The sequence below is a fragment of the Spea bombifrons genome, chromosome 4 (assembly GCF_027358695.1).
Source record: "Spea bombifrons isolate aSpeBom1 chromosome 4, aSpeBom1.2.pri, whole genome shotgun sequence".
Lineage (NCBI taxonomy): Eukaryota > Metazoa > Chordata > Amphibia > Anura > Pelobatidae > Spea > Spea bombifrons.
The window spans coordinates 92,611,804-92,626,033 of NC_071090.1; the positions used below are offsets into that span (position 1 = coordinate 92,611,804).

At 42.3% G+C, this 14,230-nt stretch overlaps 1 protein-coding gene across 2 annotated transcripts in view; it reads left to right on the plus strand.

Annotated features, from left to right (window-relative positions):
• Nucleotides 1–14,230, plus strand: part of DIS3L (DIS3 like exosome 3'-5' exoribonuclease) — a 114,224-nt gene that overhangs the window by 93,004 nt on the left and 6,990 nt on the right. Inside the window, exons 1-10 of one of the 2 annotated variants that reach the window (XM_053462329.1) lie at nucleotides 3,038–3,264; nucleotides 5,100–5,253; nucleotides 8,202–8,330; nucleotides 8,599–8,734; nucleotides 9,904–10,080; nucleotides 10,161–10,239; nucleotides 10,615–10,791; nucleotides 10,924–11,093; nucleotides 12,567–12,728; nucleotides 12,920–13,164. In XM_053462329.1, coding sequence (XP_053318304.1) covers nucleotides 3,138–3,264; nucleotides 5,100–5,253; nucleotides 8,202–8,330; nucleotides 8,599–8,734; nucleotides 9,904–10,080; nucleotides 10,161–10,239; nucleotides 10,615–10,791; nucleotides 10,924–11,093; nucleotides 12,567–12,728; nucleotides 12,920–13,164 — 1,556 coding nt within the window. In that variant the 5' untranslated portion in view covers nucleotides 3,038–3,137. Of the gene's footprint in view, nucleotides 1–3,037; nucleotides 3,265–5,099; nucleotides 5,254–8,201; nucleotides 8,331–8,598; nucleotides 8,735–9,903; nucleotides 10,081–10,160; nucleotides 10,240–10,614; nucleotides 10,792–10,923; nucleotides 11,094–12,566; nucleotides 12,729–12,919; nucleotides 13,165–14,230 lie in introns of those variants that run through there. The other variant, XM_053462330.1, reaches the window with a different exon arrangement.

Consider the following 14,230-nt stretch of genomic DNA (forward strand, 5'->3'; position numbering starts at 1 on the left):
TTGTAACTTTTCATATATATAAATAGTTTTTTTTTAGCTTTATGAATTAAAAGTATTGTTTTACGATACTACTTATTTCAGGGCTTTGTTTCCTGTACTCTCTCCTCTTTACAGTTAATCGGGGGCTATGTGATTTTTTTTCTTGTATCGGTACATTTAAGTGTAATGCGGTCAAGCTTTTATTTAGTCAGAAAGCACATGTAGAATCAGCTCCTGCTATATCGGTGCACGGTGAGGACAAACGAACCCACAGAGCTAAATGAAACGGCCTAATTATCGGTGTGAGACGGCAGTGCCGTACCTGACCGGGGTTCATGCACTAGCCAGAGATTCCCAGGGACACACAGTCTGGAACTGACTCCTACATTGCCTACTCTGACTTAATCATATCTTAAGCATTCCAGTAGAGGCGTACGGGTAAATCACAATAATTCCTGCATGAATACAGGTGATCTACTTTTACTACTTGACAAGAAATGGTTTACATAAGGGTTATCGGTAAAATAACTTTTTTTGCAACCACTAGCGAGATTCTGCAACAGAATCTTAATATTAAAACGTAATATTTTAAGAGTCCTAGAATCCTTTGGTTTATAAGATTCCCAGGTCGGGGACAGTAGGTCTTTTAGGGTACTTGGATCAACAATGATCTCTATCTTATTAATTTAGACAGACAACTTTACTGTATACATTTAATGTGTGGGCAGAATGCAGCAAATCGCCATCCCAAACTTTCACCGTGGGCACCATATCCTGTCCATATGTTACTTTGTGCCTTGGGCAGGGCTTTTATTTAGTGGGCATGGGGAAGCCCCTCTATAAAGAGCTCATATAACAGATTACAACTACATTATAGTCCCCATGTGACAGCTAAAATCACTATATAAGATCAGTAAAATCGAATCATCCCACGGCACTATTCCATACATTCAAACAGCTTTTATATTGTAAACACGCCAATAAAATAACTAAAAAGAAAGGGCAGCAAAGCAAAAAATTATATTTTTTAATACCTTCATACAAAAATAAACGATAAACTGTACCATTACGTCGGAAATCTTATTGTCAATGTTACATATTATCAGGATTCATTTATTGTTAATTCTAACTCTCCCTATTGCAATAGCACTACAGAATCCGCGGGCGCTCTATAAATATAACGTAAAATGTACGCACATAATGTCAATGTATAGGAGTCAGGCGTGTTTCTACGTTATAGGCTCGTAACAGATGCATGTAATGTATAACACTTTCACGCCATCTAGTGAGGATATTTAGAATATAATGGGCGATGCACACAACTCGCGAAGCCGACGATCCCATGCACGTGCCGCTTAGTTAAATAAGCACATTCTATTTTTTGATTGGCATTATGCTTATCTGTATTAAGCCATAAATCACACAGGCAGATTATTTCTTTTTGCTGCTTTGGTGTGACGATTTACCATCCACAAATCTGTTGATAAGGTATGACATTATGTTTATAATATTTAATTATTTTCCTGGGGCTGCTGATCAGGCGCACACAAGGCTCCCATTCATAAAGAAAGTTTCATGCAGCCATGTGATTGTGTGAGACTTCTGGCGCAGGAAGGGTGAATGATGCGAGGGGAAATTAATCATGGCGTCCCATGCCATCATGGTAGGTTTTCTAGTGTGTCTTCATGATGGCATGGAACATCATAAAGGTTTAAGCAGTTAATATGCATTCTTCTTTGATGGGGATATATGGGACATTAGAGTGTCCCTTTAAGTAGAGCTGGACATAGCAATGTCACCCACCTATAAAGGGTGTGAAATATGGTGACCACTTCAACGTTTTCCAGGACCCTGCACTATGGAGAATGTCTAAACTTATGAAAGATAATTACTGGTATGCAACTCAAACACTGCAGGGCAACGCTTTATGCTTATTGGCACTGTGTGAAAACGTTGTCTCCTGAAAAGCTTGGTTGATGTGGTCACCCAAGAGTAAACTCGCCAGGCACCCATCTTGGTCATAATGGCCAACTCTCAAAATAATTGGTTAAGGAAGTGGAGTCTTCACTAGACTTCCCAAGAGGGAGTTTGTAGGGTTGAACATTCTACTACCTGATATCAATATGCCTTACCAATGCCAAATCCCAAAGAGCTTCTCATCCAAGAGGGGCTAAACTGGCCCTGTATAATGCAAAGGTAATATGGGAGACTCAATGTAACCTTCCTGATTTAGTTATGCATAATGTTAGTTTCCAGGAACCCTCCAGGTTTGACTGGATGTCTCCGGGTGAAGCCCTTCTTCCCCAACTCTCTGGGTCTTTTCTCTGGCCAGAGGTGCCCACTGCTCTCCCACTAAAAGGTAGCCTGGGGTTAGCCTCATCTCTCACAAAGCCACCTCCCAGAGGAGAGTGAGCTCCAGGTACCCTATTCTGGGAAGTTCCTAGAAGCGACTGATCATGCAAGTTCACCTCAGCAGTGGATGGTACCCTGGGATTGCTCTGCATAACACATAGTGACATCACGGAGGTGACATCATGGAGCGGACATGTACCAGGAAAGTCCCTTTTTGATCTGTAGAGCCTCATGGAGCGTATCAGTCTCACGAGCACTGAATCCGCTTCAAAACAAGCAACAAAACGCAACAGACTGTCCTGGGGGGATATAGGCATCCATACATTGTTTAGTATAAAATTTTATTTACAGGCAGTGATAGATGGCAGGGCTTAAATGGGACACTTAGTCAATATAAAATGTTAACAACAGTATTTTGAAATCAAGAATGAATAATTCCGTGTTACTTTACAGCTAATTAACGTCACTTCCTATATGGAAGATTCTAAAAGCATGATGGCAGAAAACATCTTATACAGCATTTTCTGGGTCATGTGACCACCTATTTCCTAGCTCAGTATAAACAGAGCGCGCGCTAGAACAGAAAGCCACATTGATTACGTTGTGGGCGTGTCCCACTGTTTGCGAGCGTATCGCAGTACTCCGTAGCTGGGCGTGGCACTACCATGTTATTGGGCGTGTCGAATTATCAGTGGGCGTGCCTTCCGTTCTTTGCCGCTCTCTCTCTACAGCTTTGTGAGATACTCCTTAACCCCGTAGGTTGATACGGGAGATACCGTGGTTCGGGCCTGGTGTAGGCCGCAGCCATGTTGAAAACCGAGAGAATCCTGCACCTGAAGGTCCAGCGGTGCCGGACTGTGCGAGCGGTGCGGGAGCATTACCTACGGGAAGACGTGAGCTGCGGGAGCCCGCTCTGTACGACTTGTGTCAGGGGTCAGTACGTAGGGAGGTGCCAGGCTGAACACACAGGCTGTGGGAGTGCTTTACTGTGCGGGGTGTCCCGTACCGCGCCGTATATATATATATATATATATATATATATATATATATAAAATATATTGCTGTATCCGTGCCAAGGGTGTCATCAGCCACACAAGTGTGCCTGGGCTGTACACTGGGTTTGGCTATTGCTTGGACTGCCGCTTGTGTACACATATACAGTGCCGTGCTCTGGGTGACCGTTATGTGGGAATTAATTTATTACACCATGTACTGAGGATTAATAAATTATTGGAAACTCGTGATATGTACTTTTTCTGACAATTCCATCGGCATCTGTCACATTTCTAATATTAATGGCTCACAACCTGGCACCCAGATCGGGGTCACATGACGTCTGTCTGCTCCTGCCATATAGGTGTTGTGATACGGGACCTACAAAATAATATGATGTGGAAGCTTTCATTATTGGAAATTGTGAGTTGGTCCAGCCTTTCAGGACTGACATGAACAAATCGTGACAGTTGGCAAATCTGTATAGTTTATTCATAGCATTCTGTAATGTTAAGGGATGATTGTGAGCTCCTTACCTGTTTCCATGGTGATGCTGGAGGTCTACACAATGTAACTCTCTATCTTTACGTTTATGAGCAGAGTGACAAGCGCAGTGTATAGGTATGTCCTACAGAGCGGCGTGTGTATGTATATGTATGTATGTATATATATATAGATATATCTATATATATATATAAATCACTGTCTTTAAAATGTTTGGGGTCAATTTGCTGTTTTCGTGGAAAACGAGGACATTTCTAGCTGTAACATAATTCCAAAGGGTTTCTAACGATCAATTGGAATTAAACTTAAACTCGGATTAGGGAATACAACGTGCCATTGGAACACAGGAGTGATAAATGCCTATGGAGATATTCCCTTAAAAATCAGCAACAATAGTAATTTATAACATTCTCAGCGTCTGCGCTGGATTTCTGATCCATTTCATGGACTTTATTGGACAAATTAGCTTTTCTGAAAAAAATTTAAATTTCTAAGTGACCCCAAACTTTTGAGTGGTACTGTGTGTGTGTGTGTGTGTGTGTGTGTGTAATAAATATATATTATAATTGCTGCACAGTTGTCATGTGTCTCAACAATCCAGACTTCCAAATAATGCAGTGGAGCAATAAAACAAAAATGCAATCAAGACTTTTCCAGTATGTGACAAACAAACCACACAAACTTTTTGTGAGCCCGTGAATTGCCGATTTGCATATATTTTCACATGGGTCATTTTTGTGTATAAGTATTTCTGATTGTGGTTCGGTTTGCAGTAACTCCGGTGTCCAGTCTTTGCCGTTCGGGATGAGCTTTCCCTGCGAAGTCTTGGGCTGTAACACAAGGAGCTGCTGCTGTTTGGAAAGTGCTGAAAAGGATTTAAAATAATAAATATTAATACATAAATTAATAAATATAAAAAATAAAATAAAAAAGCACGTGTCAACTCACTATGTGTATATTTACTAAACTGGCTCATGGACTTCATTCAGGTTTTTTTTGTGTGTATTTTTTCAAATCATCATAGGTTGCGTGGTTTCTTGAATATCTTAACTATAGCACTTTCGCTACTTTTTAGTGTAACTACAGCAAAACTCCGAAAATTGGTCCACCCCCTCTGGACTCAGCGTTATAAGTATTTAAGAAACTATACACTTTATATTATTTATCTGTGTATTTAAATTACCTTCTGCTATTCCTCTGATGTTGGTGATTGCTGAGAAATCCAGGACTTTACTTTTCAGTACTTCATGCCGTGTGCTTTTCTGTTGTAGATGGGAAGCTGTTGTCTGAGGAGCTGACGCACTATCTGGTTCCAGACTGCCAGATCCTGCAGGATTATCAAGAGGTTCTTGAGTTTCCAGAACTGAGAGGCATCATCTTTCTGCAAACGGCGTGCCAATCTGTGCAGTTTCAGAGAGGACGCAGGTAGTCTTTCAGGTCGTCCGGAGAGAACAAAGCGTTACCGCGAAGCATAACGTGGTCCAAAAGGGAGTTGGTAGCGTGTCGGGCTCTGTAAGGTCTCACTGTGAGAGCAGGTATTGTCCCAGGTTATGTATGGAGCCTTAAAGAATGCTGACACTTCAGATTTTAGCATCATTAAATTCATTAATTAGCTGCCTGTAGCATGTTTGTTTTTCAGTAGGTGCAATAGTTTATGAGCTATATAGTTTAAACGTTAGGGTGTTTTAGGTAATCAATCAGAAGCAATATGTAATCTTCTGTTTCACAAGGGCTGAGTTGTGTACCTTATGGAACTTAGTGCTTTGTGGTGAGCTGGGAATTTAGTTCTAATCACTTTTTGGTTACCTTCATCCTGGACCATATAGTTACTTTACGGATTGCTCCTTCCAATCATTTAGAGTGCGATAAGTCAATACTCAAATAGATACTATATATTGAACTGGAACAGACCACTCTGATCTAACGTTACTCCACGGATTATAACAGCAGCCCTTGGCACATTTAATGTACTGTCCGTCTACAGCTGTCTCCGCTTATTTGTCGGGTTTGTCTGGGTCCCTTGGGTCTCGGTACTTTATTTGTCATATAATGTGACTGCTTTCATGTCCTGTTCATCCATTTAATGCAGTCTTTTAAGTGCCTCTTTCACCCTTCCTCTAGTAATGCGTTGTAAGTCGCGCACGTTTCGAAATCAGCCTGTGTACAGCCAGGGACCTACAAACCCGCTTAACTTCCGTGATGTACTCCCCTGACAGGGCTTTATCCAAAGTGGCCGTAGGAATGATAAATCTGCACTTTATCTCTGCAGCAAATTTGATTTGCGGAATGATTTCTGTTCGGAGATGGCATCGCTGAGCCCCATTTCTCTCCCTTATTATGAAGTTTAATGGATAGCACGCAGTCTGAGAGCCGCGCTCCGAGAAGCCTTAAGTGTTTAATGATTATTGAGCTGCCGTTTTACTGACTTTGGTGTCGCGTTTTGAGTTGTTGAATCTTGAAATAGTTTTCAATGTCAGGTGTGATAAGAGTCCTGGCACATGTATTGCCTGCTCCTTGTGTGCTTTTCTGGTTAATTTCGTCTCATTATATTGGAGGATGTAAGGCTAAGTGTTGCAAAAGTAGTGTGTTCATGGGGCAGCCTCCCAGTAAAGGTCAAGTAAAGTGATTTAAGGCAATTCATCCAACTATTTGGGATCCTTATCAATTTCCATGGCTTCTTACTGGTGTGTGGAGCATGTACATACCCGCCATATGCACTTTAATGCATATGATAGCTGAGAAGTCTCTTTAAAGTGATGTGGTGTCACGGTTAAATATGTATGGGGGGGTCTGCAGAATACATCCATATCCATTCGCTTCACCACAACTACTTTCTGCGGAGGAGATGTCTTCAACCCACAGGGTTTACTTACTGCCAGTCAGCCCTACAAATGTTGAGCACTTTCCTGCCACTGATTGATGGCTCCAAGAGTCATTGGACCACTAGTTTTTAAAACTGTTAAAAAAAAAATGCATATTACTATACTTCTAGTTTATGCATTGCTTGGTACGGTAGTCAGGGATATTAAAATGTTCCTTTAATAAGACATATTACTTTGTTTAAAATAGGGCTGCAACTACTATTATCGATGATAATATCAATTAGTCCAATCGATTTTTATCGATTTCTAAAAGTTTTTTTTTTTTTTTGCCCCCAGAGCAAATGCTCTGAAAAACTCCTCTCCTTCTATAATCTGACCTCAAACAGAGATCGGATTATAACACTTGAATCCAGATCCCCCGCAGCGCTGCAGGGGACCCGGATTCCCCTCACTGTCAGCCGGTTTGTGTCCGTGCGATGGACACGGATAACCTCCGCCTCTCCCCTCCACTTCCGCTGGGGCTTCTACCATGCAGCGCCAGCATCATATGACTTCCTTCGTAGGTCCACCGTAGAAGCCCCAGCGGAAGTGAAGGGGAGTAACGGAGGCTGTCTGTGCACATCGTGTAGACCCCCACCGGCTGACAGAGAGGAGAATCCAGTTCTCCTGCAGAGGATCATCCTCTCTGTCAGCTAGTGGGTGTCTGTGCGATGCGCACAGACAACCTCTGCTACTCACCTTCACTGGAGCTTCATAGAAACCCCAGCGGAAGTGCCTGTCGGCAATGGGGGTTCACAAGACACCAGGGAGTCGGGGAGAGAGGCAGAGTGGTTTATGAGTGAGTTATAGAGGTGTATGGGAGGGGTATAATGAATTTCAGGGAGGCAGAGTGGCATATCTGGGGGAGGCAGAGTGGTGAATCAGGGAGTATAATGAATTTCAGGGTGGTGTAGAGCATTTATGGGGGGGGCGGAGTGGTGTATTGGAAGGTATAAGGCATATCAGGGGGCACAGTGGCATATAGGGGTATAAGGCATATCAATATTGGGCATATCAGGGGGGCATAAGACATATCTGGGGGTAAAAGGTATATCAGGGGGCTCAGTTGCATATCACTGGCATATAGGAGGTATAAGGCATATCTGGGGGCAGAGTGGCAAGCTGGGGGGCAGATGTGCATAACTGGGGGGCAGTTTGGCAAATAAAGAAAATATAAACAAGAGGCTTTGTACTTGTAGTTTTTATTAAATATGAAAAAATTGTTAACATATGAATTAATATTTACTAGTAACTTTGTATTAAAACCTAGTTTGAGAAAGACTGTGTTTGAGATCTTGTAGCTCTTATTATTATGTCAGTAAAATAAGAAGGTGAATAGAGAAATGTCATTGTGATGAAGAGATGAAAGTGTAAACTTTAAGTTTTTTTTATTGCCTTCTTTTGGATCAAAAGCAGGAAGGATATGTAGAAAGTTTTTAAACCTAAATTACTATGTTTTTATGGCATAGGGCTTTGCACAGGATGAAATGTGGCTGTCTGTTTGCTTTTCAGGCAGTATAACAGGCTGCGTTCCATGATCCGTGATCCCCGCCATGACTGCATTCTCTTCCCAAATGAATTCCAGCTTCATGCCTACCTTCCCCGGGAGGAAGGGGAATCCGCAGAGGCCTGGCAGACAAGGTATATGATATGTGTGTATATATATGTATATGTATGTATGTATCAAGACTATGTGAATCATATGCATGTCCTGACAAAAATGGCCTATGCAGTCTCCCTGTGTGCTTTGGCTGCCTGTGGAAGAGTTGTTGGGACTTGCTGGGCTAATCCCAGAATAACAACATTAAAATAGAATTACAGCATATACCAGACTATATATGTTATTGTTACCGGTATGGTGATTTTAGATGTTCTTTATGTGTGATTTATATACTTTGTATATCTGCAGGTGTGTTTATAACTCCTGCGTGTGGTACCACCAGCACTGCCACGGCATGGTCCCTGTTGTGATGGTGACTGAGGATGAGGAGGTTGTCAAGACGTACAGTAATGAGACTGCAGGGGTATATGTGATCTCATTTAAGGTCAGTGTGCATTGCTTTTGAATGAGAGATTGTCATAGAGGGATATATATTCACTAATATTGGAGTTTACAGGGAATTTCATACAACTTTGAAATGCATTATAACCGGCCGACCCCCATTAAACATCTCCTACATAAAGGGCCTAGCTGGCCCTGCCTGATGTATAGATAATGTGAAAGTCACTTATTACTATTCAGTACGCAGGTCTCGTATATCCCTTGCAGGATGAGCTCACTGGGGTTGGCGAAGTTAGGGATTTGATGTTGGCTCCTAGTTTAGCGAAAGCACATTGTAGAGATCGCATGTTAGTTATTTGCTGCATAGGGTCAGCAGCCCCCCAGCTCCCCAGTGGTTTCTGTGAACACAAGCTTAGCACCACGATGTCAACATTTCACATATGTGAGTTAATACCTTTGCTTGCCTGTTCTCTACGCGTGATGTGTAGCTCCGTTTGCAGACTGTAAGCAGTCTGCGTGTTTTGGGGAGGTCAGGTCCCCTTTAACTTGTAAACGTAAATAAAGTTTGTGTCTCTGATGCATCGGTTCCTTTGTATTTTACCAGATGGGACTACTGCCAGAGATGGTCTAGGATTCAATTGGAAATAGCAGAGAAGCTGTCTTCTCCAATGTTTCCTCAATAATCCATTTTATAGCTTGTCTTTGGTGGTAAATCTGCAATATTCCCCCTAAAAGAAGTAATGCGATCTAGGAAGAACTTACCAAAGCTGGTTGGAAGTCAAGTGATGAGACGGCATGATGCGTTTAGCAGCGACACGTTCTATGCACGGAATACTACACTGGGCCATATTCACAATGAAGTAGTAAACAGGACTGTTTGTAATAGAAATCAATTTTAACCTTTCTCCTTTATAGTTTTAGTTTCGTTTCATGATTTTAACCAAATAAGGTCCATGCCAATAAACTCTGCCTTGTGTCAGATGAAAGATTGACTTCTCAAAGGTATAAAATAAATATCTAAAAGACTTAACAAATACTATAGCACCAAAAATAAATGTTCTGATCTTGCATGGGCTCAGTTGCAGTGGATCTACATCTAAGGCTGGTAGAATAAAAACGTATGAAAGTACGTTTTGAGCTTCACAACCGATGTAAAGTTATAAAAGTGGCTGTTCCTCTTTAACACAAGTAGTTGTTCTGTGTCCTGTGCAGAATTACCTGGAAACGTTCTGGCCGGATTTGAAAAGTGCGCTGGAGCTGTACGAGTCTCTTCGACAGTCTCGGTGTGAACGAGAGGTGGAGGGCCGGGAAAAAAATGGCAAGGAGTATCCAGAGCATCTCCCCGTGGAAGTGCTGGAAGCTGGGATCAAATCTGGAAGATTCAAGCGGGTAGATGTGCTAATTACACGATGTTCCTGATAAGACGGGAGAGCCGCACCAGTCTTCTTACCGGCGTGTTTTCCTTGCAGGGTGTCCTCAGTGTGAACAAGCACCGCTCTCAGCTGGAAGCATTTGTGCGACTTCAGGGCTTCGGCTGCAAAAGCACAGGTGAGAAAGGGATGGAAACGAGCTTTTTAGCTTCAAATCCTCCTCCTCAAAACGTTGGAAATGGCCTCATTCCACAGGTGCCAAGAAGAAACAAAAGCTCATAAATAAGTGTCTGTTCCCTTTTGTTCTGCCTACAACTTCTTGCGAGCCCTTTCAGCCTGGATTTAGATATTAAAAACGCCTCTGGATACACAGAATTTGATAAGTCTGTTATGATTGCTCTAAAATACCTGTAAGGAAATTGTAGCCATTTTTGTTTTTTTTAATTGAACTCCCTCTGCACCATTGCTGGTTAATGGTAACGTATTATTTGCTCTGATTGTTAGGATAACAGCCACATATATCGCCCAACGTCTTGCTTTATGTTCTCCACAGACCTGCAGAGTGATGTCCTCATCCATGGCACCAAGTCTCGGAACCGAGCAGTCCATGGGGATGTGGTGGCAGTGGAGCTTCTTCCAAAATCTGAGTGGAAGGGAAGAATTGGTGCACTGTGTGAGAATGAAGGGGATGACAGAGCAGGAGATTCCCAGAGTGAGGTTATGCCAACAGGTGAGGGAAGGGCTTTAGAAAAACTGAGTATATGGCAACAGAGCCAGATAAAGGGTAGTGGAGCTAGTTTTAAATAGCGGCTTCTGACGTCTGTATGTCTCATCCAAGTGTTGTCTGTCTTCTTGTCCTAAGGTCGTGTAGTGGGAGTGCTACAGCGTAACTGGAGGGATTATGTGGTGACTTTTCCTACCTATGAGGAGACTCAGAAGCAAAGCAAAAATGTTCAAAAAATCCTGGTAACTCCTTGGGACTACAGAATACCTAAAATCCGTATCAGCACACAGCAAGCCAGCGTCTTGCAGGTACATGAGTCAATAATATTCTGATGACTTAACCTCTTTAGGACATACTATTACGTCCTAGCCCTTTGTGCCTGACAACGTAATAGTGCATCCTATGGTTTCTCCGCTGTTACATGGGAGATCGCATAATTGCATCATATTACTGGAAAATGCCCAAGCTTCCATTCAGGCATTCTCTGTCAGTCTAACATATAAGGGTCTTTCCAGACTGTGATCAGTAATGCAGGGCAATGGCGTCTTGCTTGCTAATTATTATGTGAATACTAGCAATAGGTATCAAAGTATAAAGAGGGAGAAAGTGATATCATATTGGGTACCATTCCGTTCTAAGAAAGATCCCTTGGGTCTTTAAAGTCCTCAAAGGGATCTCCGGTCAAAAAAGTGTAAAAAGTAATATTTGATATGAGCCCTAGCTGTCCTTTAAAAAAAGGTATAGCATATAAACTAAAGTGGCAATAAATAGAGGGGGGGTAAACCCTTATGTCACAAAGGGGTTAAGATGCAAAACTGCTTTGGAAGCTCGTTACAGAGGCAGTGGAGCTCAGTATACTGTACTTATTTAAGGTTCTAAAACCAATTCTGCATTATAAAACCATAGATCACCTACAGAGTTCCCCGATAAATCTGCAATTAAATGTTAAATGCACTAAGATTTTTTTTGTAAGTAGCTGTGGGTTTTTGCTATTTTGGCTTGAACTACTGGTTGCTTTTGTGTCGTGTCGTGCCGTGTCATAGTTCTCTACCATTAATGTAGTGACATCTTTAATAAGCATGCCTTCAACATGAAAGAATAGCATACAATCCATATTCAAAGGGCAATTTCAATGACCAAGTCAATAATTTGCCAGCCTTTTGTCACACGGTAAATAACAGAAAATTGTGCAGTGCCGGAGGTTCTATGTGATTTAGCTTAACTCACTGCAATGTCACATATTACACCTGCGATATACACAGCATCTGACGCCCGGGATTTACTGTACAATCCGTTTCACGAGAGGGTCTTGTGCGTGATATGGTTAATATGTGGTATGATGCTTGCCGCTTTTGCGTTTCATCATGGGAAAGTGGCCCTTTTAAAGAGAAAGTTAAGTCAATCTTCAATTCTATCACATGAGGGAAAATCTTTATCATGTAGAAACTGCTTCACATGGCGTTAGGCAACACATTCTTTATTCATTGATTACAATAAAACTCCATCTGCAGTATTTTCAAAAAAGAAAAGAGTTAAGTGCTGTGTAATGTATCGGATCCACTGAGTCGCTTAGGAGCTGTTACGTACTGAACGACAGACAGCAGACTTCCACGCAATAATCTATTTTCCCTGCTCACACCGGCCCTAATCGCCAAACACTTTTCACCAAAAAGATCAAATGAAGCAAGATAAAAGCAAGCAGGTAACATTTTGTAAAGGAAGAGCATTAGTGTGCATAGATCGTGGAGTCTTTGTTCTCATGTGATTTCTCCGCTTTTCAGGATTATAGGGTGGTGGTGAGGATCGACTCCTGGGAATCCACGTCTCTCTACCCCAACGGACACTTTGTGAGGGTCCTTGGACGCATTGGAGACATAGAGGCTGAAATTGCAGCTATACTGGTTGAGAACAGCATTAGCGTTAACCCTTTTTCTGAAGCTCAGGTCTGTTTTTCTCATTAAATGGTTTCCCTTAATGACTGAATCTGTGTGTCCTGTATCTGATTAAAATAGAACGTGTCCTTCCCACCGCTACGTGGCCAAGGGTTACTTTCCAACACATAGCGAGATAATCGTTCTGACTGTGTTTCAAAACGGGGCATCAGCGGTCACTTTTTATTTATTTTGTCCTCTAGCTTGCAGAGATGCCCACTAATACTCCTGACTGCCCGTGGACAGTTGAAAAGGATGAAGATGGGCGCCTGGACCTGCGCAAGACTCATTTGGTTCTCAGTATCGACCCGGTGGGCTGTGAGGATGTGGATGACGCTCTGTCCATACGGGCTCTACCCTCCGGGTGCTTGGAGCTTGGTGTGCACATTGCTGATGTCACGCACTTTGTACGGCCCAATTCTTACACGGACATGGAAGCCCGGGCCAGGTAACTGATGTTTGCACTGGTGTGCTTCTTCGTACGTAACATAATTAAATTAGGGAATTCCACACAATGTAATTGTTAAAGATATCTTAATCTGCTGGAGCTTTTCAGGATTCATAGGTCATTTTCACGGATTGCTCATTTATTTTTCTATTTTGAATGGTCGTATATATAGCCTGCAATTGTGACAATTGAGAATAATTACCAGAAAGTCAACACATACATAAAGAAGCAAAGTACAGTACTTGCCCGATTATAAGACGAGGTTTTTTCCAGAGCAAATGCTCTGAAAAATACCCCTCGTCTTCTAATCAGACCTCAAATAGGTCTGATTATGAGACTAAGATCCAGATCCTCCGCAGCGCTGCAGGGGACCTGGATCTTCCTCCTGTGTTATGCCTCCCCCCCAATTTACCGGTGCTTCTGAGTCCCCGGTGCTTAGTCCGGGCAGCGTGTAGAGCTCTACGCGATTCACGTAGACAACTTCCGCTCAAGCGTTGGAGCTCTACACGCTGCCTGGACTAAGCACCGCTAAGTTTGGAGGAGGGAGGGAGTGTTAAATGGGGGGGGGGGCATAAGCCAGTTCTGGAGGCAGAGTGCTCTGTGAAATGCCTTTTAACCCCCTTAATGCCACTCTGCCTCCAGAAATGCCTTTTAATCTTCTATGCGCCACTCTGCCTCCTGAAATGCCTTATACCTCCCTATATGCCACTCTGCCCCATATGCCTTTTAACCCCCTAAATGCCAGAGTGGCATATAGGGGTATAAGGCAATTCTGGAGGCAGAGTGGCACATAGGGGGGTCAAAAGGCATATCATGGGGCACAGTGGCATTTAGAGGGTATAAGGCATTTCTGGGGCAGAGTGGCAAGCCTGGGGGAAGATGTGCATAACTGGGGGGCAGGTTGAAAAAAAGGAAATAAACAAAAAAAAATTTTCTCAATCATAGCTTTTATTAACAAACAATAGTTCACATAATTTACATGAATTAACATTTACTGGTAAAACTTTTTTCCTATAGGGTCGTCTTATATTCAGGCTTTTTCTTTTTTTCATAAATTAATATTCAG